Raw genomic sequence first — 21,421 nt, 5'->3', positions numbered from 1 at the left:
CCCCACGGATGAGCCTTGAAAACATCACGTGAAGTGAAAGAAGCCAGTCTTACGTTGTATGATTCGATTTACGTGAAATGTCCAGAAGAGGTAAGTCCGTAGGAACAGAAAGTAGATGAAGAGTTGCCTGGGGCTGAGGGAAACGGAGAGTGACTGCTAATGGGGCTGGGGTTTCTTTTGGGGGTTGAGGGAAATGTTCCAAAATTGACCGGGGTGATGGCTACACAACTCAGTGAATACGCTACAAATCACTGAATTGTGTATTTTTAAAGGCTGAGTTTTATACTATGTGAGTGAAATCTTGATAAAGCTGTTATTGAAAACTCAAAAAAAAAAAAAAACCAGTGTTTAAAAAGATTCCTCCTGTAAAGTGAATTGTCACGCTTCAGAATGCCGTTTCCTGTTTCCATTTTCCAACACTTAGTTTTGTCGGGATTTAATGTTGAGTGGAAAACAGCTTGGATGGGAGGCTCTGACTAAGTTGGGGGACAAACGTCCGGAGAGAAGGGGATTCTGGGCAGGGATGTCAGGATGTGGTTCGGAACTCAGCCCAGAGCTAAGACTGCCCCCCTCAGCGGGAAGATGGGCAGGGACCAGATTCCACATCCCTGAGGACCACCTCCCTCCTCCAGGTGCTGCTCAGTCCCTGATCTCTCAGCAGGCGAGGCGGCCCCGGCTCCCAGACCCCACTCACCCGATGCCTTTCACAGACTTTATGTAGAGGTTCAGCTGCAACTTGACAGAGCAGTTCATGGGGATCCCGGTGACCTGCAGCAACGAAGACAGTGAGGGGCCTGGCCTCCTTGGAGCCCCAGGGACACCTTCAAACACCCCCTCCCTGGTTCCGCTCAAGAGGGTGCGGGTCCCAAATTAACCGCCCACCCGCTGGGGCTTCCCCTGCTCCCTCCAAGCCCTGCCGGGTCAACACGTGTTTCCCAAATGGGTCTTATGTCCACGCCCTCCAGGGCGCCCCTCTAAGAGAGCCAGCCTCTCTAAGTAGAAAAAACCCAGTCCTTTTGATCTGTCGGCTTCGACAATGCTTCCCCAAGAGCAGAATGACATTTTTTAGTCATTGCCCCTCCCACCACCCTTTAAATGAAAAAAAAAAAAAAAGGGTTTGCATGTTGATCAAGTCACTCTCTTCTCCACTTACCCTCATTCCCTCCCTACATCATGCCCACATTGTCTCAAAAAGAGGTCTCCACCAGGGAGCTTGTATATTATTTTTCCTTTTTTCTTGGGGGAGGGTGGGTAATTAGGTTTGTTTATTTATTTGTTTATTTCTTAACAGAAGTACTGGGGATTGAACCCAGGACCTTGCGCATGCTAAGCACATGTCCTACCACTGAGCTATACCCTCCCCTCCACTTTCTGTGTCTCTTTAATACACCTACACCCAGTCTCCATTTCAACAGAGCTGGCCTCAGGCTCACAGCACTGGCAGACAAAGGTATTTTACAGAAAGCCTCGTAATGTTTTCCCTTGTGCTTATTTTGATGGTTGCCTTCTTTCATCTGCAGAAAATTTTAATTTCCAATTGGAGGTAGTGATCGAAAGCTTCCTCTGTGCAGGAATCTGTTTTTTTTTTAATGAGATTGGTTTTTATTGAAGTACAGTCAGTTTACAATGTGTTGATCTCTGGTGTACAGCATAGTGTTTCAGTTACACACACACATACATATATTCCTTTTAATGAGATCATTTTTAAAGCAGTTAAGTCAATAACAGGAGAAGTCATACACATATATGACCAAAACCAGGAAGGTGTCTTCGGGATTAGGTCAGCAAATTAGAGGGGAAAGGACCCCAGGTTTGAGGTCAGTTTGCTGCTTCTTAGCTGAGATCCCTCCCATTATCTGGAAAAGGGAGACGATTTCTGCCAGGGCAAAAATAAGGGATGCAAGACAGCCACACTCGGGTATTTATTGGGCCATAAATGTGCCATCATCACATCCATCAGTGAGAAATGGCATTATCTTCCAACACAGCCCAGCCTCCCAAAGCCCTGGGGGGCCCCAGGGGCACGGAGGAGCTGGCCAAAGGCCATGCTCCCGTGATCCGGGGGAGTTTGAACTTGAGAACCTGGTGGGGCAGGAGTGAGGTCACCTGCGTGTGGAAGAGCGCGGACCCGGCAGCCCTGAGGCTGCCCTCCTCAGAAAGGTGGGCCCTTGGCTGCTGTCTGGGAGCCTGGATTTCACAAGGGCTCCCACCGCTCCCTGATGGATAAGAGGGGCTCACTGTGCCTGGACGGTCTGCACAGACAGCGTGGTTTATGCGGACACCTGCTTTCCTTCGGGGGGTCTGGAATTTGGGTCCATGCCAGGCACAGGGTGCCCACGTGACCAGCCCCCAATAAATATCTTGGGCACTGAGTCTCTCCTGGGCGTCCCAGGTAGAGGACACTTCATGCAGGAATGAAGTGTGTCCCGTGTGGCCCCTGGGAGGGGGCTCTGGAGACCGGTGTCTGGTTCCCCCGGACTTCACGCCCACATGCCTCTCCCCTTGCTGACTGTGCTGTACTACGGCAGGGCCATGAGACCACCGCGTGCTCACTCCCGGGAGGCCTCCAGCAAACCACCCCACGTGGGGTGGTCTTGGAGACCCGGACACACCCGCCACCCTCCTCTGCTCTCTGCGTTCTGGGATCTCCACTCGGGCTACATCCTTCCCAGGAAACGTGTGCCCCTCTCCTTGGCTCGTTTCTCCAGCTCCACCAGGCCACCTCTTTGCAGGCAAAGTCCCACTGGTCTCCCCTCACAACCCCCCCCACCTCAAACAGAAATTTGCGCCTGTCACCACACCCTCCCGGGTTTCAGGAGCAGAAAAGTAGGCAGCAGGCATTCTGTTTCCCGGGCTAACGACATCAGAAACCAGCAAGTCGATCCCATGACCGTCCTCCCCAAAGCAGCAAAAACAACAACAAAAAAAACAAAGGCTGCTTCCTCCCCCGTCTGCCTCGTGCTGACCCAAAACGGGACGCAGGAGAAGACTGCTTGTGACTAGCCGATGGGCTGCTGCACAACTCCAGCCTCCCACACTTAACTGCCTGTTCTCAGTGTGGGAGGAAAAGAGAAAGTCCGCAGAGGACAATGGAAGTCACAGCGAGAACAGACAAGACCGTGCTCTTGCTGGAACTCCCAGGAGCCAGCAGACAGGGGGTGGGCAGTGAAACAGACGAACTGGAAGAGAAGCTGGAGAACCACTTGTTAGGTTTATAATAAAAACCTTTGAAAAATTAGTTAACAAAAACAGGCTCATGGACGTAGGAAACAAACTATGGTTACCAAAGGGGAAAGGGCAGGAGAGGGATAAGTTAGTTGGGGATTAACAGACACACACGACTATATATAAAATAGATAAACAACAAGGACCTAGTATGTAGCACAGGGAACTAGGTTCAATTTCTTGTAATAATATATAATGGAAAAGAATCTGAAAAAAAATATATATATATGTATGTATAGGTATAACTGAGTCACTCTGCTGTACATCTGAAACTAACATTGTACATCAACTATACTTCAGTAAAAAACAAAATTAAATAATAATAAAATAAGGAAATATGAGAAAAAAGAAAAAGGGAGGGTTAAAAGTTTAAGACAATACGGAAGAGCCTTAAGGTGTCGAACAATAAGGAATGAATTTAATATAGAACACATGATATAGGAATATTAATTGATTCTATCAATTTGATTAATTAATATTAACTATATGTTAACACAGGACAGAATGTAGTGGGCATCAGGAGACCTATGTTTGTAGTGCTAACATTTTAAATAGCTATAAATGGAGTATCACCTTTAAAAATTGTAAATCACTAGTATTATACAACTGTAACTTACATAATATTATACATCAACTGTACCTCAATTTTTTAAAAAGGCTACATACTCTATGCTTCCAACTATATGACATACATAAAAATATATACGTATATGTGTGAGTCACTTTGCTGTACACCTGAAACTAACATTGTAAATCAACTACACTTCAATAAACATTTTTTAAAAAAGACAGATGCAACTGAGTATTCAAGTTTAGAGAAAAAGCAAATTTTAAAATAATTAATTTTTTTAATTAAAAAAGGAGACCTATATTTGAATTCAGCCTTAGCCCTTCCTTATTCTCAATCACTCGTATCTCAGAAGATCCCACCTGTATTTCCTGAGACACTAGCACTTCTGTGCCCACTGCTAGAATTCATGCGATTAACGAGACAGAACAGACCCTCCCCTCGTGGAGCCAGGAACCCCATTTGCTAGCTGTTCCACTTAATCTACCTGGGCTGCAGGTTTCCCATCTGTAAAACGGGAGGAGCAATGCCCGCCTCCCAGGTTATTGTGAAAATTAACTGAGTGGGTGCGCGGGGAAGAATCTAGCTAGTGCCTGGAGCATGATGAGCCTTCTAGAAATGTCTGCTGTGTGTGAAGTGGGCGCAGTCACAGCTGACTTCACTGGCCTGGGTTTTTAGTGAGAAAAAGATAAAGAACTAGAAGGTGGAGGGCTGGGGGCTGGGGGCTGGGGGCCGGGTCAGTGGCCAAGGAACCGTGAGTGCACAGGACAATGGCACGGAACAGCATCGGGCAGAAGCGCTCCCTAAAAAGGCCTGTGGGGAAGACCACGAGTGTCCACTCAGGAAACACAAACCCACAGAACTTTTTAGTCAGTGGTAGAAGCCACCAAGTCCAAATGGGGAACTCTGCAGTGAACGGAGGCACGGGGAGGAGCAGCAACGGGCTAAAGACATGCCCTCGGTGGGGTCACACGTACAGCCCTGATACCCTCCTGGTCCCTGTTTATAGACAGAACATCGCGTGGGCCAGTTCCCCAGAACCCAGTTTATCTGCAAGAGATCCCGGGCTCTTGCCGGTGCCTAAAGATCTTTATGGTAATGTTGGCACAGCCAGAGGGCTGCCTCTGGCTAATTTGCAGGCTGATAATTCCTAATTAATTTACTGTCTTATGGTCCTTTTATAGAGGCAATTCCCTTATAAAGAGACAATGAAGTCCTTGAACTATGGAGTCGGGGCAAACTTTGATGGCTTGATAGCCCAGATGGTATCAATGCCAAAGAAACGCAGGTTCCCCATCACCTCCCACCTGGAACACCTTGGTGCCTGGCATAGGGGTGGGGAAGGGGGGCCCAAGTGCACCAAACAGAAACCCCCACCGCCCACCCACAGGCTGCCAGGCCCCTGCTCACCGGGTGGATGTCCAGGAACAAAGAATGCTCTTCTGGGTTAGGGTGGAGGCCAGACACTGCCTCTGCCAGGACTGGGTCAGCGTTGTAGAAGTGAGGATGGGAGAGAAACAAGGGTGCATCTGGAAGGCAGATGGGCAGAGAGGGGGTGTCAGACAAAGAGAGTGTGTCGGCACGTGCGGAGACGGGCTCAGGTCAGGCCCTAGCTGGGCACAGGGGGTTGTGCGATGAGGAAACACAGCCACTGCCTGCAGTGCACTCCTCCCCGGCCCCGGGATGATGACAAGGTGCAAACAACAATAACTAGACAGAAAGAATTTATTCCGTCCATAAATATGTACCAAGTGCCCAAGAGGCACCAGGCACTGGAGTCCAGCAAGCCACAAGCTCGGACAAGCCAGAGGAACGGGAAAGCAGGAGCTTCTGCTTCTGGCAGGAGAGACCAAAGGAAAGAACAGAAGATGGCTCCAAGATGCCGGGCAGAGGAGGCCAGAGGACGGCATTCCAGCTGGAAGGGATGACAGAAGCAACGGCAGGGAGGTGGGAAATGGACAGCACATGTGGAGCAGGCAGTGTGTGGAGGGGAGTTAGGGGAGCTGAGGATAGGAAGACTTGAACTTGGGTGAGAGGAGGGGCGTCTGGATTGCCACACCAAGCAGCCCAGACTGTGTTCTGCAGGCAACGTGGCAATGATCAGAGATGCTCAGGAGATGCTCAGGTGTGCACATCGCAGCCAGGCCTCCCTAACGGCCACGGGAGCAGAGGAGATACCTCTTTGCTCCTTCTCCCCCCGCAGCTGGTCTGCGGGACGGAAGCCAACGTGTGAGAACGGGGCCTGACCCAGGTCCCTCTGAGTGAGCAGTTCACACCCGGTTACTTGAGGCCGAATCTCTCCATCAACCGACCGACCAAGGCAAACCCCAGGGCATCCTCATGTGCTCAGGACAACACACAACTGGCCTGATGTTCAACAAGGTAACGAGGGAAGGGATGAGCCTCTCTCGAAAAATCACAAGGGTCCAGAACAGGCACATCACAGAGATAGAATGCAGACCGGTGGGGGCAGGGCTGGGGGAGGAGGGGTGGGGCGTGAGTGCTAATGGTACGGGGTCTCCTCTTGGGATGATGACAATGTTCTGGAACTAGACCGCGGGGGTGGCCACACGTTTTCAATGTCCTACATGCCACTGAATTGTGCACTTGAAATGGTTCATTTTATGTTACGCAAACTTCACCTCGATACGAGAAAAAGAAAGACAGAAAAAACAAACCCACGAGGTCGCCTTCCCTAAAACCAGCAGCCCATCTTCTCCCAGCCAGGTGACCGGCATTCCTGTTCATGTGTGTCTGACAGCCTCAAATGCCTAGATTCTTTCCGCCTTCCTTAGCAAAGCCAAGCACTGGCTTGAAATAAAAGCTGGGGTTCTACTGCTGTCTGACTTCATTTTCCCCAGAGTCCTTTAACATTCGTTGCTTTAATGTGTCTCAGCATGAATTTATTCACCCCAGGATCTCTCCAACATTGCGGTGTCTGGATATCCCTTGCGCTGTTCTGTAACGTGTCTCTTTGAAGGAACTGCCATGACTTTCTCAAATAGTTATATTTTAAAGGAGGAGCTTTCTATCTCAGGCGTCAGAACACCTGAGATAGAAACACCTGCCAGAATTAGAAAACAAATACACGAATAAACACAAGGAAACCACTGAACATTGTACATTCAAATGAGATGCTGTTACCTACACAAGGCTTTGACTCTGAGACTTGCTCTATCTCCATTAAAAAGAGAAACAGATGAATGTTAGAAAGGCATTCGAGCTCTCTTAGTGCTAATGGAGACTTCCTCTTGGAGGGAGAGATCAGAAGGACAGAAAGAGAATGGAACACAAAAGCCCTCTCTCACCAGGTAAATCAGTGTTACTTAAAGTTGCCTCCTTGGACCTCTGAAGCCATCTTGAGCGCCTCCAGAAACCACATCCCACAATTTTCCCATTTCCCATCCTCCCATCTCCGACATGAAAGGAGATCAGCAGAGCAAACACAAGGACCCCCTTTCCCTCTGTAAGGGAAGTGGTCACCAACCCAGGCCCTTGAAGGTGGTGAATCCCAAATAAGCCCCATCCTCCTCCAAGGCCAGGGGAGACTGAAGCGGGCCGGACCAATCTGACACCACCTGCCTTTGCTTCAGACATCATGCCTGTCTAGTTTGTTTGTTTTCTTTAACAGCGCACATGCATGCATGTGCGCCGTTAAATTAATTTCTTATCTTCAGATAAAATGCCACAGAAATACAGACATAGCTGCACCAAAAGACATGGAAGAGAATGCTCCTAGCAGCACCAGGGTAATGGGCAGCGAGCGGAACCCTGGGTGCCCATGAACAATTTCTATTTTATTTCCAAACAGACTGGGAGCGACAGCGCCCAGGTAATAAGTGGTAATTAATTTATAGTTTTATGGCACATCCAACCAGATCTAATTACCCAGGATCACAACAGATTATGATTAAAGGGCTCCACTGAGCAAGTCTAAGGGCCTCACACAGTGTGGAGGTTGGAGGAGAGAATGTTCTCTGGGTCCAAGAAATTTTCAAGGCCCAGAAAGGGAAATGTGTGGCTATTTCTTATCTTCAGATAAAATGCCATAGAAGTACGGATACAAGTGAACCAAAAGACGTGGGAGAGACCGTTCCTAGCAGCCCTGGGGTAACAGGCAGCAAATGGGACCTCGGACGTCTGTGATCAACAGGAGGGGTAAGGAAAGGCAGGCGCGGCCCCGCTGTGGAGTATTATACAGCCATGAAGAGCACGCCCACAACGACAGGGATGGACCTCCCCAGTGCGAAAACGGGCGAAAGAGGCCAGAAAAAGAGAAAAGAGGAGTAGATGCTTTACGATTCCATTCACATAAAGACCAAAGGCAGGCAAAGCAGAGGACTCTGGAAGTCAGGCCCATGACCGGGAGGGGCCACGGGGCACCCAGCACCACTCCTGCTCCTGCTCTCTTTCTCCATCACTTTGTGGAATTCCACACTGCACGTCACTTGGGCATCTCTGTGCACATGTCTATTTCAAAGTAAAAGAAAAAACTTTATTTACATAATACATAAATAATCCCCTTGCACTTTTGAAGTACCTTTGGCACATGCGCTAAGATGAGGCAGTGTGATTTTCACCCCTAGCCCTCGGTGGTGTGCGGACACGTCTCTGCCTGCCCAGCATCCATCCTTTCTCTGGGAACCTACACCCCGATTAAGCCCCTCCCCTGCTCTGTGGGTGGGGCCAGCATCTGACACAGCCTGGCCAATCAGCAGAGCCCACTTGGCCACTGATTGGGTCCCAGCTGGCCATGTGATGCAAAGCAGACCAATCGGAGCAAACCCTGGGACTTCCACTGGGGTGAGGAGGACCCAGTTGCCCCCTTTTTGCAGGACCCAGAGCTGGGAGGAGGTGGGCCTGCAGCCACGAGGGGAGAGCCTGCCAGGCAGCAAAGCCAGCCCAGAAGAAAACCGAACTGGCACAGGGCGAAAGAAAGAACTGAACAAATCGGGGACAAGGGTAGGAGGGCCAGAAAAGGCCATGACAGAGGTGGGCATTTCCAGGCCCCAGTTTGAAACCTTTCGCCCACTTGTCCTGAACTTGGGGAAACCGTCCAACCTGCTGATCGTCCTTCCTCCCAACCCTGCTGCAGACGACCCCTCCCCAATCCCCATCTTCAGCTGGAAATGTGGCTCCAACCAAACAGGCCCCAAGAGGCAAGACCAAGAAAGATGAGGGGTGGCTTCTTCTCCTACCGGCTGTGTGAGCTCGGTCACATCCCAGCCTTGAGCCTCAATTTCCCAAGTGCAGGATACACCACACATTAATATGTTCAAATACTGTGTTGAGTACCCACTATATACTGGGCGCAGGTCTAGAAGCTGACAGAGCCCTGCCTACAGTGGTTACAGTCCCGTGAGACAGACAAGAAGTAAAATAAAATGCACAGTCAGCGATTTCAGGGAGCGATTAGCACCAGGAAGACAATAAAGGGTGAAGGGACAGAGAGCAGCTGAGGGAGGGGAGGGCAGCTTTAGAACGAGAAATCAGAGCAGGCCTCCTGGAGGAGGTGGCATTTGAACAGATCAAGAGGAGGTAAGGGAACGATCCACAAAGATCAACATGGATGCCTGGGGAACAGCCGATGCAAAGGTCCTGAGGTGGGGCCAAACTTGATATATTCTAGCAACAGAGAGAAGGCAGCAGTGCTAGCTAAAGAATAGTCAGTGGGGAAGGTACAGGAAGAAATGACATCAGAGAGGCCAGCAGAGGCTGGATCCTGACAGCCCCGAGGCCGCGCTAAGAGCTGCACTATACACACTCACGGGGGGCTGTCAGACATCTGAAGCAAAGGGTTGGGTGGCAATTCCCGTTTTTGAAAGGTCCCCTGGGCTGCTCTCTGGAACAGGATCCAACAATGAAAACGTTCTGTTTTCTCTGTCCATCCCACAAGGTGGTCACTGGGCACGTGTGGGTGGGGACCATCTGAAAAGTGTCCAGGGAGACTAAGGCGCTGCGTTTTAAATTTGATTTCATTCAAACCAATCTGAATTTAAATAGCCACATGAGGCCAGCGGTGACCGCACTGGACAGTCTGGGGAACAGAGCGGGCACAGGGCGGCAGCCACGCAGGAGGAGGCCCGACTGGAGGGGCCTGGCCCATGAGGCAGCCGGGGAACGGGAGACAGGAAGGACCTGGGACTTGATCTGGAGGCAGGACCCACGGGGCTTGCTGTGACCGGATGAGCGTCAGGAGAGGGGACTCGAGCTGACATCCAAGTGTCCAAGTTGAGCGTGAGGTGGGGGCGTCTCAGGGACCAGCCCACAACTGGAAAACACTCATGGTGCTGCACAGTCTGCCAGCGCCAGTGACCACACCCAGGCCTGCAGCTGTCCCCACTGAACCAGGGTTCACGGAACCAGCGGGCCGCTGCTAGCTTCTTTCCCTCCCCAGATGGGCTGAAAGGTCCTCTCCAAGAAGCCTCGTGTCGTGGCGTGGAGGGCAGAGCAATGTCCTTGCCAGAGAGGCCCACGTCCTAATCTCCAGAATCTGCAAATAAACTAGGTCACCCAGCAAAGGGAATTACGGCCGCAGGGGGCTGATGGCTGCTAACTAATCAGCTTAAAACAGGGACCGTGGCCTAGATTACCCAGGGGACCCCGGCAGAGACTTCAGGGCGCTGAAAACCGGAAGAGGGAAGCAGAAGAGGGTCAGAAGAAGAGATGCAGCCACAGGAGTCAGAGAGCTGTGGTGTCCCTGGTTTTGAAGACAGAGGAAGGGAACCCTGCGCAAGGAATTCTAGAAGCTGAAAAAGGCAAGAAAACGGATTCTCCCCTCCAGCCTCCAGAAAGGAATGCAGCCTACTGCCACCTGGCTCTGAGCCTGGAGAGGCCTGGGTTGGACTTCTGAACCACAGGACTGCTTAAGATAATACATTTGTGCCATCCTCAGCCACCATGTTGTGGGAATTTGTTACGACAGCAACTGATGGACATGGCGGTTTTTTTCTCAGGTTATCTTTTTGCCGCTCTCATTATCTCTGGCCTAATGGGATTATCAAGAGTACAGAGGCCAGAAATTAAGCAGGTAGCATTGGGGGCAGATACGCCCTGCCTCGAGCCGCGCGCTCCCGCCCGCTGTCCCGTCGGGGACGGCACGTACTGAACCTGCAGGTGCTGACGTTCTGAATTCCCGACTCCATGCACGGGCAGAAGCCCTCGTTGGGCGGGTAGACGGTCCCGTTGGCGAACAGGGTGTTGGGAGCCACGAAAGCGAAAAGTGGGGATGCCTTCAAACACGCCCTCCTCCTTGTAGACTAGCTTCATGGACCTGCGACCAAAGAGGATTCAACGTGACGCCAAGGGCCAGCGGACACACAGAGAGCCAGGTGCTTTCCCAGTATAAGCCAAAAGCCACTTGGCGGGTTTCCCAGGAGGCCCAGAAGGTCCCGTGTCAGGGCGATTACCGGCAGGCGTCAGGGCTGTAGAATTCCAGGGAGGATTCTGGAGTCATAAATGGGGCCCACATCTGCCCAGGAAGTTCCATTAATCATGTTGCACTGATCCGAATGCCAGAAGTTGACCTGCGGGGAAGCATTTAGATACGCCCACTTAGTTGAGCAAGGCCTCCTACAGAGATGCTCTTGGGCGCTGCCCCCCCCCCGACTCGGAGCTGTCACAGGCCAGGTGCCCTTGGGGACGTCACCACCCAACTGACAGTTTCCTCTGAGAGGCGGCCTGGCATGGCGGGAGGAGGGCAGGCTGTGTAGACAGACAGCCAGAGAAACCGTCGACGACAGCTCCCCACTCCCTAACTGTGAATGTGCCACTTTGCTGGGGACTCAGTTACTGCATCTGTAAAATGGGCCTGTTGCGCACATGTCCAAGGAGCACAGGGACATCCTCACCTCTCAGAGAGGAAGTCACCAGATACTTCCTAAAAACAGGTCAAATTAGAAGGTAGCACAGTATGTAAAAGGATTAGAATCATAATGTGGCCACCAGGAGATCTCAGAACAGGAGGTACCTCTGGGGAGTGAGAGCCGGACAGAAAAAAAACAGACTTCTCACTTTCTACCCCTCTGTCCTAACAGAAGAGTTTTAGTCACGTGTACACTTTTATATTGAAAAAGCAAGCCAAAGAGAATTTCAGTAGTGCCCATTCGGAATGGTTATTACTGGTTGCAAATGATTATCCTGCCACTCTGGGCACCAAGGGGATGTAATCTGTCCCCAGCCCTCGGGTCTTTGCAGTCATCACCCTGGTGAGCATTTGGAAGGTGGGCACCACCGCTGTGCATTTTCACGCACAGGTGAGGAAAGGCCACGAAGGTGAAGAAAGCAAGCTTGCAAAGCAGTGCACGTAATATGACTTCATTCTGTTCCAAGAAGGAAAAAACCACCCATGCTAATGGATAAGAACAGACCCCAGTCCTGGTAACTGTGGGTTTCCTCCCCGATTCCGGTGGGGGGGGGGGGGGCTGGAAGCGTGAAGGAGTACAAAGTGCACTTTATTTCTATCCTTTTATTTTTTAATGTGATGTCTCCCTGCGTTTCTAGTGTAATTTATTTTTTACTCAATAATCTTTTAATACAATGGATGGCTATATTATCAGTGTAATATTTTGGAAGCATTCTTGTAAAAGAAGCACCAAAGGAAAGAAAGAATTCAGTTCCTAGCATACACTAGGTGCTAACTAAGTAGTTCCAGGCCTCACCCACTCATCCGGAACCAAGAGCCAGCTGAGGCTTAGGCAAAGGTAAAATCCCCAGCTCTGAAGGCGTCCTCCCTCACGGATGTGATCGCTCCCCGAGTTTTAGGAGCAAGAAGAGGCACCGGGAAGGGCAGCCCCTGCCTCCCACCCAGCCCCTGGGCAGGACGGCTCCTCCTGCCCTCACCTTGCTGACCCCGTTCCACTTGTCCACGAGGTGGATCCTGCTGAAGTTCTGGACGCCCGTGAACACGGTGAAGAGCCCAGAATTGGAGTTGTTGAGCTGCAGACGACGGCAGAGAATGGCATCTTTAAGCCTCAGGATGGAGGCCAAGGACCCCGGGGGGCCAGGCACCCAAGCCCGCCCGCTCAGTCACAGGCTGCTCTCCCCCCCTCACCCGGGGGACAGGGGCCGCGTTTTCTTGTTCACCGCTGCACCTGAGGGTCAAGAGGACGAGGACCCGGGAGCTTTCTAGGAGAGACACTCCCCTGAGGACAGCATCCCTTGGAGAAAGCGTCCCACCTTCCCTTCCCGCCTCTGGGAGAGTCTGGTTCTCTTCCCATGTAAATGGTACAGCCACCTCCCCCCACCCCCCGCCGCATTGTGAAATAAACCATGGCCAAGTGACTTCTTCGACAGTGAAAATGATCGATAAAAAAGCAGCGGAAGTGGCATGTCAGCTCTGGGTGGGAGCTTTACGAGCTGGTGCGTGAAAACTGTCACTGCTGCAGAGACCGGGGACATGTGTGTCAGGCTGGAGCCTCCCTCAGCCTGGGTCCGAGCGACCACAAAGAGCAGAGGCCCCCTGGCCACCCGCACTGGACACAGCATACAGGCAAGAAATAAACTTCTGTTGTTTCAAGCCACTGAGTTTGGGGGCTGCTTAACCCGGCCTGTCCTGGGGGACACGGGACCTGATGTTTATCCCGTGCTTTCTAGGAAACCCCGGCTTTGGCACTCAAAGGGTATTTCTTAGAAACAGATTTCTAACTCAGAGCAAAGATACGAAATGCATACGAAGAAATGAGAGACCGCTGGGTAAAATCTAGAAGGCACCCTTTGACCTCTGAGGACGCCGTATAACGTGAGGTGTGGCACCCGTTAGGAACTCAATAGGAAGACGTGGCCTCTTAGCTAGTGTGTCGATGCTTTGTTTTGTTATGAGGGAGAAAGGGGAGACCGGACTGAATGGGTTTACTGGCTGAATGGCTAAATCGATTAGTAACTGGTTAAACAAACAGGCTCCAGAGCAGGGCCCAAGTTCAAAGCCTGCTCTGGCTTCCTAATACCCGTGTCCCGTCACCTGTGCATTCAGAGCTGCAGGAGCCCAGACTTCAGCCAGCACGAGGGGAGGGTAACGGGAGCCGCTTAAGAGGCACTGGGAGTATTAAAAGAGCTAATGTGTGAGAACCGCTGAGCACAGTGCCTGAGAAATAATAAGAACTCAAAATGCTTTCCTTTTATGATTATTGTTATTATTATTAATAAATGCTCACCCAAAAGGATCCTAACATAATCATTGCAATCGGCAAACTGTACCTGAGACAGCTAGTTACTACCCAAAGTCCAGTCTCTCCTTTCTCCTTCATAACAAGATGCAAACCTTACTCAGGGCATCAACACACTAGCTAAAAGGCAACATCTTCCAGCATCTCTTGCAGCGAACTATGGCCACGTGACTAAGTTCTGGCCAATGGAAAGCAACTGGAAATTGGTTTCCTCCCTCTGGAAGAGGGAAACAGCTGGAACACACTGTTTTGTCCTCAGCTCCCCTGAATGACCCTAAATCCCCCACCACTTCTTCACTCCTGCTGCACTGACTGGAATGTGGATGTGGTAGCTGGTGCTCTAGCAGCCATGCTGGACCATGTGGTAATCTTGAGTATGGAAACCACACCCTAAGGAGGGCAGAGCAGAGTGGTAGAAGAATTCTAGATCCCTGAAGAGTATGAAGCCACCACACCAACACTGAACAGTCACTGTGGGACTGTTATTTGGGGATTTCCACTATATATAGTCAAGTATAGGTAACAGGCATGCTACTCAATTTGTAATAATTTTCATTGGTTTTTAAGTTTACAATATGCTTTTACAAGAATCATGTCACTTACCCCCAAAGTGCCAACTTACACACACACAACCAGAACCTGTCATTCTAGTCAAAGCTGTGCTGAGCAACTATCATGTGCCAGGAACAGAGTCACAATTTCTACCCACTACCCTCAACACCAGATCAGCAGAGCCCAAAGAGGAGGTTGAGGCTGGAGCAACCCAGAGGGCTCATTAAAATCTGTGGTTGAGGGAGCCAAGGTCAAGGATCAAAGGTCAGTAGCTCGACTCTACATCAGATTATGACTCAGGATCCCAGTCACTGACCCTACTGGGTTACCAAGGGTCAAGATTAAAAAAAAGGAGGCAACTCAGAGCAATGCTATAGTTGACACTTGTGACCTGCCTCCCCAGCAGCCATTCCCCCTTCTTCTAGCCTCAACCTACAATCATCTAAGCTCAGCCCCGATCACATCACTTGAGCCTGGATCAAGCTGCACCTAAATCCATCTTTACAGTTCTCAGTTATATGAACCAATAAATTCTCCATGTCGCTTAAGACAGTTTGAGTGAGGTTCTCCACCACTCACAACCACAGTCCCAGGGCCCCCAGCCAGTTCCCAAAGCAAGCCGGTAACCAGCTTCAGGCTGTGTTCGTGGAGGACAAGGCACAGGCCCTGAACTTCTCACTGGGCCACACTTACCTCAGCAAATAGCCCGAACTTGCCCTTGAAGGGGAACATGCTTGGGAAGTACTTGTTGATGAGGTGCAGGAGGGGGTCCTCGTAGCCCCACATGATCTCGCTGACGGTGCGGTTCATGAAGGCGCGCTCACCAAGGGTGCTGAACGCCAAGGTCATGATCAGCTTCAGGCTAATGGGCCCATTCTCCATCATCAACGCTGCGGCCTGCAGGGCCAGGGAACACCACGAGTTCAAGGCCAGACTCAGCTGGCCTGTCCCCCCGGATTTCAAGCCACAGCCCACGTCGGGAAATGCTCAGGTCTAGAAGGGTCCCTGCAGTGGACATGTGGGACGTCTGGGGTACCCAGAATCACTCCCTGACCCTTCAGCAACAGGATCACCTGTTGACTTCGCTGCCAAAACACGCGTATCTAGCTGAGGGAGGCAGCTGCGAGGCTCTGGGCTGCATTTATTTGAGCTTCTTTCGTCCCTGTCCATCCAGTGGACTCACCAGGTGAGTTCATATCTGATGCAGAGCCCAGCCCAGGGCCAGGCCCAGAGCAAATGCCTGATGACCTTCCGGGTGGACAGAGGATTAGACAGAGGGCTGAGTACGACATAATCCAAACTCTGTAGGTTCAAAACCCTAGTCTGCTGCTTGCTAGCTGAGTGACCTTAGATAAGTCACTGAACCTCTCTGTTCTTCAGTTTTCCTCCCTACAAATGAAGAAAGTAATAGTACCTAACGATCACGTATTGTTGACAAGTAAACAAGGTAATATGCGTAAGGTCTTAAACACAATGTCAGCAAGACGTTCACCCAGCAGACTGGAGGCGGCTGTCTCTAGGAAGATCTGCTGGCAAAGTTGGCCCTTGGCTGGCGTCTGAGATCCTGGTTTTAGGAGGGGTCCCACCACTCGCTAGCTGACAAGAGGGGCTCACTGCGCCTTGACTGTACAAACGTGGTTAAGCTAACCACCCGCTTTCCTTCGGGGAATCTGGAATTTGGGTCCGTGCCAGGGAAAGAGTGCCTACGTGACCAGCCGCTAATAAACACCCCGGAGCTGCGGCTCTACTGGGCGTCGCTGGTAAGGACACTCACACGTGCGGTCACAGCCCACTGCCGGGGAGTGAAGCGTGTCCGGTGTGAATCCCCTGGCAGAGGGCTCAGGAAGCCAGTGCCCGGTCTCCACCCCACGTGCCCTTTCCCTGTGCTGATTTTGTTCTGCCTCCTTCCGCTGTACCAACCGCAGCCGAGAGCAGGACCGTGAAGCCCCCCTAGTGAATCAGCAAACTGGGTGTGGCCCTGGGGACCCCGATACACGTGGCAAGCAGTCAGTAAATCCAGCTGCTACTCTGACTCCACCTGCAGAGAATGGAGGCTCTGCCCACAACCTCCCTCCAAAAAGATATGACATGACCCGGGGAGGGTCCCTCTTTCTGTCCCTCAACTAGTACCTCCTTTTGGAGATTTCAGATTTGCAGACTGAAGAGGGAAAAGACCACGACTTTGGCCAATACCCTCAAACCAGAGACCAGGGTGCACCCAGGAGGCACACGGGGCTCAGCGTCGTCACGGGGGCCACAGGCTGCGTCCCCCCGGGGACTGCCCCGTGCAGGGGACAGTCAGGCAGAGACGGAAGGTGGGTGTGAGGGGCCGCGGCCGCCAGGCACCTCACCAAGACCAGGATGTTGGGCATGACGATGTAGTCGCTCTCCAGGCCACGGGACTTGTGGGGCTGGAACTGGTAACTGCGGTACTCGAGGAACGACACTGTGTCATTGTCGTTGAAGGTGATGTTGCTCTTGTGCCTGAACTCCCTGTGGGCGAGGAAGCTGGCGGGTCAGCTGCCGGGGAGCCGTGGGACCCCCACTGTCTGTGCACCCCACCCGACCCGGCAGCCCCACAGCCAACACCTGTCCTCCTGCTGCCTGGCCACCGCAGCTGTAAGGACCCCAAATCCCAACCCGTCCCCTTCCACCTTTCCAAGCTCCCACCGTCCCTCATCAGCCTCCTCCCATATGTGTTCCTGCTCTCCTGAGGGAGGCGGTGAGGGCAATGGTTAGGAATATGCACTATGGAGACACAGGGCCAGGGCTCAACTCCGGTCTCCACCACTTACTACCTAAGCCTCAGTTCTCCCATCTATAAAATGGGAAAAACATCAAGACCTGCTTCATCAGGTCCCTACTTGTGAGGATTCAGTGAGTTAATACATGTCAAGCAATTAAAACCTTTGCCAGAATCAGAGAAAAAATTACAGATCAGCTGCAATCTTTATTGTTAGGTGGTTATCATTATCTCTTGCTCTGCCATCCATTCCCTGCAAAGTATCCAGAAGAATCTTTGAAGACTGGAAATCAGATCATGTCATTGTCTTGCCCACAACCCTCCTTTGCGTATCGGACAAAATTAAGCTCCTAACGTGGCCTCTAGGGTCCACACCAACTGGCCCCGTCCAAGCCTCTGGCCTTGACTCTCTCAGTCTCCCCCGCATTCCTAACATGCCAGCCACACAGGCCTTGCCCTTCCTGGACTACCAGGCTGTTCCCACCTCAGGGCCTTTGCACCTGCCGCTCCCTCTGTCCAGGACCCACTTCCCCCCAGATTCTCACATAGTGGTGCCCCCTTCTCACCATCTGGGTCCAGGTAAGTGTCCTCTTGGCAGAGGTCCTTCCTGACCCTCCAGTTAGACTAACCCCAGCCGAGCCCCTGCCTCCAGCGTTCTCTGTCACCTCACCCATTTTGTTTTCACCATACCTGTCTGATTTTATCTTATTTGTCCACTTGTTTACTCTGTCCCTGTAGGAGGGTCAGCTCTGTGAGGCAGGGGCTTTTGTCTGCCTTTAACACACAGGAGGCGCTCAGGAAACGCTTCCAGAATGAAGGAATAAATAGGAACGTTGGTAAACCAGGCTCTGTTCCGACACAGGAGTTTTTTGTGGATGGACTAAGCCGAGATCACGGTTTCCTCAACCGGCTTCTTCCCAGAGGGCAGACTGGGCAGAACCAGAAATCGGCTCTCGTATTCTAACAGCCCTCCCTGGAGGGACGAGCCCAGGAGCGGCTGGAGAGCTGCACTCTCGCAAAGCAAACCCTCAAATGAAGAGGCTGTGGCAGCAGTGGTGATAACGAAACAGAACAGGACCCTGTGGGGTCCCCCCATTTCTTTTTGTAGGAAGTAGGCTTCATTCAGCCTCCTTGACCTTCCCTGAGCTCCGAAGGGCAGATTCCAACCATTGTCAATCAGGGAAGGGAGGGAGTGTTGAGACAAGGAGGAGCAGTCAAGAAACAACAGTGCAGCGATGGGGCAGGGGCTGGGTCCTGCCCAAGGGAGATACAGAACAGTATCTTTGAATTCTTCTGCAGGGACTAAGGCCCCCACTCAGGTGGAGGATGGTGACTTCAGGCCGAGCACGAGAGTCCTGGAGCTCCCCGCTCTGTCGCCCCACTGCCAGCCAATCAGAAGAAAGTCTGCACACAAGGGGAGCCAGCCAAGACTCTGACGCCCTCCCCAGATGATTCTCCTTTTAAAACCTTCCATGGTCGAGCAGAATCCTCAGAGTTGATTTCTGGACGTGAGTCTGCCTTCTCCCCCGGTTGCCCGGGGGCCTCCTGAGTAAAGCGACCTCTCCTTTCCAACCAACAGCGAGCAGCTGAACCTGAGTTCGCTAACAATAATACGTTAGCAACTACCATTTGTTGAGTGCTTACTGCATGCCAGGCACTGGACTGGGCTTTTGGCTAACTATCCTGTCCAATCCCCATAACCATCCCACAGTGGGTACAGTTATCCCCATTTTACAGAAGGGAAACTGAGGCCCTTGCCCACGGTCAGAGGGCGGCTGAGTGGCAAAGCCACTCTAGAGCACTGGATAGAGAGAAGCAGATTGACCTTGAACAAGTCCCTCTACTTTGAGGGGCCTCAGTCTCTTCATCTGTAAAATGGGGTGATAACCCTGCCGCTGCCAGAGCCACCCACCTGGGGGGTCCCGGCCCAGCCCCCTCCATCCTCACCTGTACACATAGGGCCCGCGCTCCCGCACCTGCGGCTTCCGGCCCTGGAGGATCTCGCTGGGATTGACGATGTCGAAGAAGTAGACGGAGAGGTAGAAGGGGACGGGGATTTCCTTCCACATGTTGAAGGAAATGCTGTTAGGGTCAATGCGCACATTCTGTGGGGGACAAGACACATACACACCAGTGAGGAGGACGGCCGAGGCCCCCACCCAGCTGCCTGCCCTACCACATGGCTCCAGAAAAGCTGCCCGGTGCCAGCCTGCACTGCAGACCCCACAGGCACATGGGGAAGGGGCCCCTTGGGTTGGCGGGAGGTCTCTGGGGACAGTAGCTGATGAGAAAGCTGTCCACACATGCTGTTCTGGAGTTGATGCAATTAACATTAATAGGTAATATTATTTATGTGTGTAATTTTTTTAAATGTGTTTTAATAACAACAGCCTGATTGGGAAACCAGGAGGTGGCCGTTGCTCAACTACAGCATGTGGCATCCTGCAGGAAGTGGGCTCCGTGTGCCAAATGTGTCAGTCATTCCTTCACTCATTCACGCAACACTTCTTCTTAATTGAAGTATGGTTGATTTACAATGTTTCAGATGTACAGCAAAGTGACTCAGTTATACACACACACACACACACACACACACACATATATTCTTTTCCAGATCCTTTTCCATTATAGGTTATTACAAGATACTGAATGTAGTTCCCTGTGCTGCACAGTAGGACCTTGCTGTTTCTCTACTATATATATGATAGTTTGCATCTGCTAATCTCAATTTCCTAATTTATCCCTCCCCTTTTTTTCCCCTTTGGTCACAGAAGTTTCTTTTCTCTGCCTGTCAACACACATTTATGGAGCACCTACTACACGCCAGGCACTATTCTCAGAGCTGGGGAGATGAGAACGAACAAGACAGACTCAGATCCCCGACTCCACGGGGCTTTTATTCCAGCAGGGGAAAGGCAGGTCCCCAATAATTAGGGTAAAGTGTGTGCTATGTGGCAGGGCGCAGTGAAAGCATAGCAGGGACCAGAAAGAGGCTTGCAACTTTAAACAGAGGAATCAGGTAGGTGAAATATCAGCAAAAACAAAAGACAGAAAAAAAAAAAACCCAAAAACTAAAGGCAGTGAGGGGAACATATGGATTTGGTGGTGGTGGGTAAGTCTCTGTAGAAGCCATGGCCCGTGCAAAGGCCCTGAGGCACTGAGACAGAGAGTTCGGGAACAGCAGCGGGGCCAGGGTGGCTGGGGCAGAGCCTAGGAGGAAAAAACCAGAAGGAGATGAGGATGAGAGCAATTTTCCATGAAAATCCAGAAGTATAGAAGTTTACATGACATCTCTCGATTTATAAAGCTTGGCAAAAACTGGATTTCCTTTGAAGGCTGAGGGAAGCAGGTCTGAAGCCCACTCGGTCAGTCTGTCTGTCAGACACACTGGCCTCTAATCCCCACTTCCCTCCTCAGCTCTGAGTTCCCTGCCCCAATGACACCAGTGGTCCCCCAGATGCCACCCAATCCCCCAAAACGCGACCCAGCCCATCACACAGACACAAAGATGTCACAAAGCAGGCGTCTGGGGCAGCTTGTGTCACCTTCATCCTTTCTTTGAACGTGGCCTTCCAGGACAAGGACAGCCACTCCCACTGTCCCCAAACGGCCAAAACCAATGGGCAGAGGCTCCGGAGGAGGCAGAGACTGGAAGTGGCCAAGTCAAGCCCCACCTTCTGTCCCCAATCGGCATTCTCTGGGAAGGAGGAGATTTGGAGGGAGTCAGACCTGAGAGCCACTCGGGCAAGTTGGTCACCCCCAAACCTCAGTTTTCCCATCTGTACAATGGGGCCAATGACTGCAGCCTCAGCTGTGTCTCGTTTGACCTACGTGGCATTTAAATCAAGAACAGTTGAACTCATCGACGAGAACAAAAAACTGGGAGATTTAACATAAAATCTGGATTTGGGGTTCTCTTGAAAATATCAGGAGATCAGAGACTTGCCTTCAGGGGTAACGACCCTTTATTGATAAACACATTTTCCTACCAGCTCTGGGAATCACAAGGATCAGTTTTTATAACCTGAGCATCCAATGCGTGCAAACAAAGGTGACTAGTAAACATGGTACATACAACGCAACAAAAATGAGCATTTCCAGGGTGTGCCTGTGGGTCAGGTCTGTTCTAGACTGTTCCCTGCACTGTCACCTCCCTGACCAGCACCACAA

The 21,421-nt window shown here is 51.4% G+C and overlaps 1 protein-coding gene across 1 annotated transcript in view; it reads right to left on the bottom strand.

The window, feature by feature from the left end:
• The window catches only part of SCARB1 (scavenger receptor class B member 1), a 67,140-nt gene that overhangs the window by 10,115 nt on the left and 35,604 nt on the right, over positions 1-21,421 (bottom strand). Inside the window, 10 exon segments of the mRNA XM_014554434.2 lie at positions 695-768; positions 5,204-5,322; positions 10,899-11,007; positions 11,009-11,066; positions 11,203-11,270; positions 11,272-11,319; positions 12,635-12,730; positions 15,202-15,405; positions 16,860-17,001; positions 19,199-19,356. Of these exon segments, the coding sequence (XP_014409920.2) occupies positions 695-768; positions 5,204-5,322; positions 10,899-11,007; positions 11,009-11,066; positions 11,203-11,270; positions 11,272-11,319; positions 12,635-12,730; positions 15,202-15,405; positions 16,860-17,001; positions 19,199-19,356 (1,076 nt within the window).

This window comes from Camelus ferus, chromosome 32, assembly GCF_009834535.1.
Source record: "Camelus ferus isolate YT-003-E chromosome 32, BCGSAC_Cfer_1.0, whole genome shotgun sequence".
In the NCBI taxonomy this organism is placed as follows: Eukaryota; Metazoa; Chordata; class Mammalia; order Artiodactyla; family Camelidae; genus Camelus; species Camelus ferus.
Note: the sequence above shows the minus strand (reverse complement) of the source record. Positions and strands in the feature narration are given on the sequence as shown.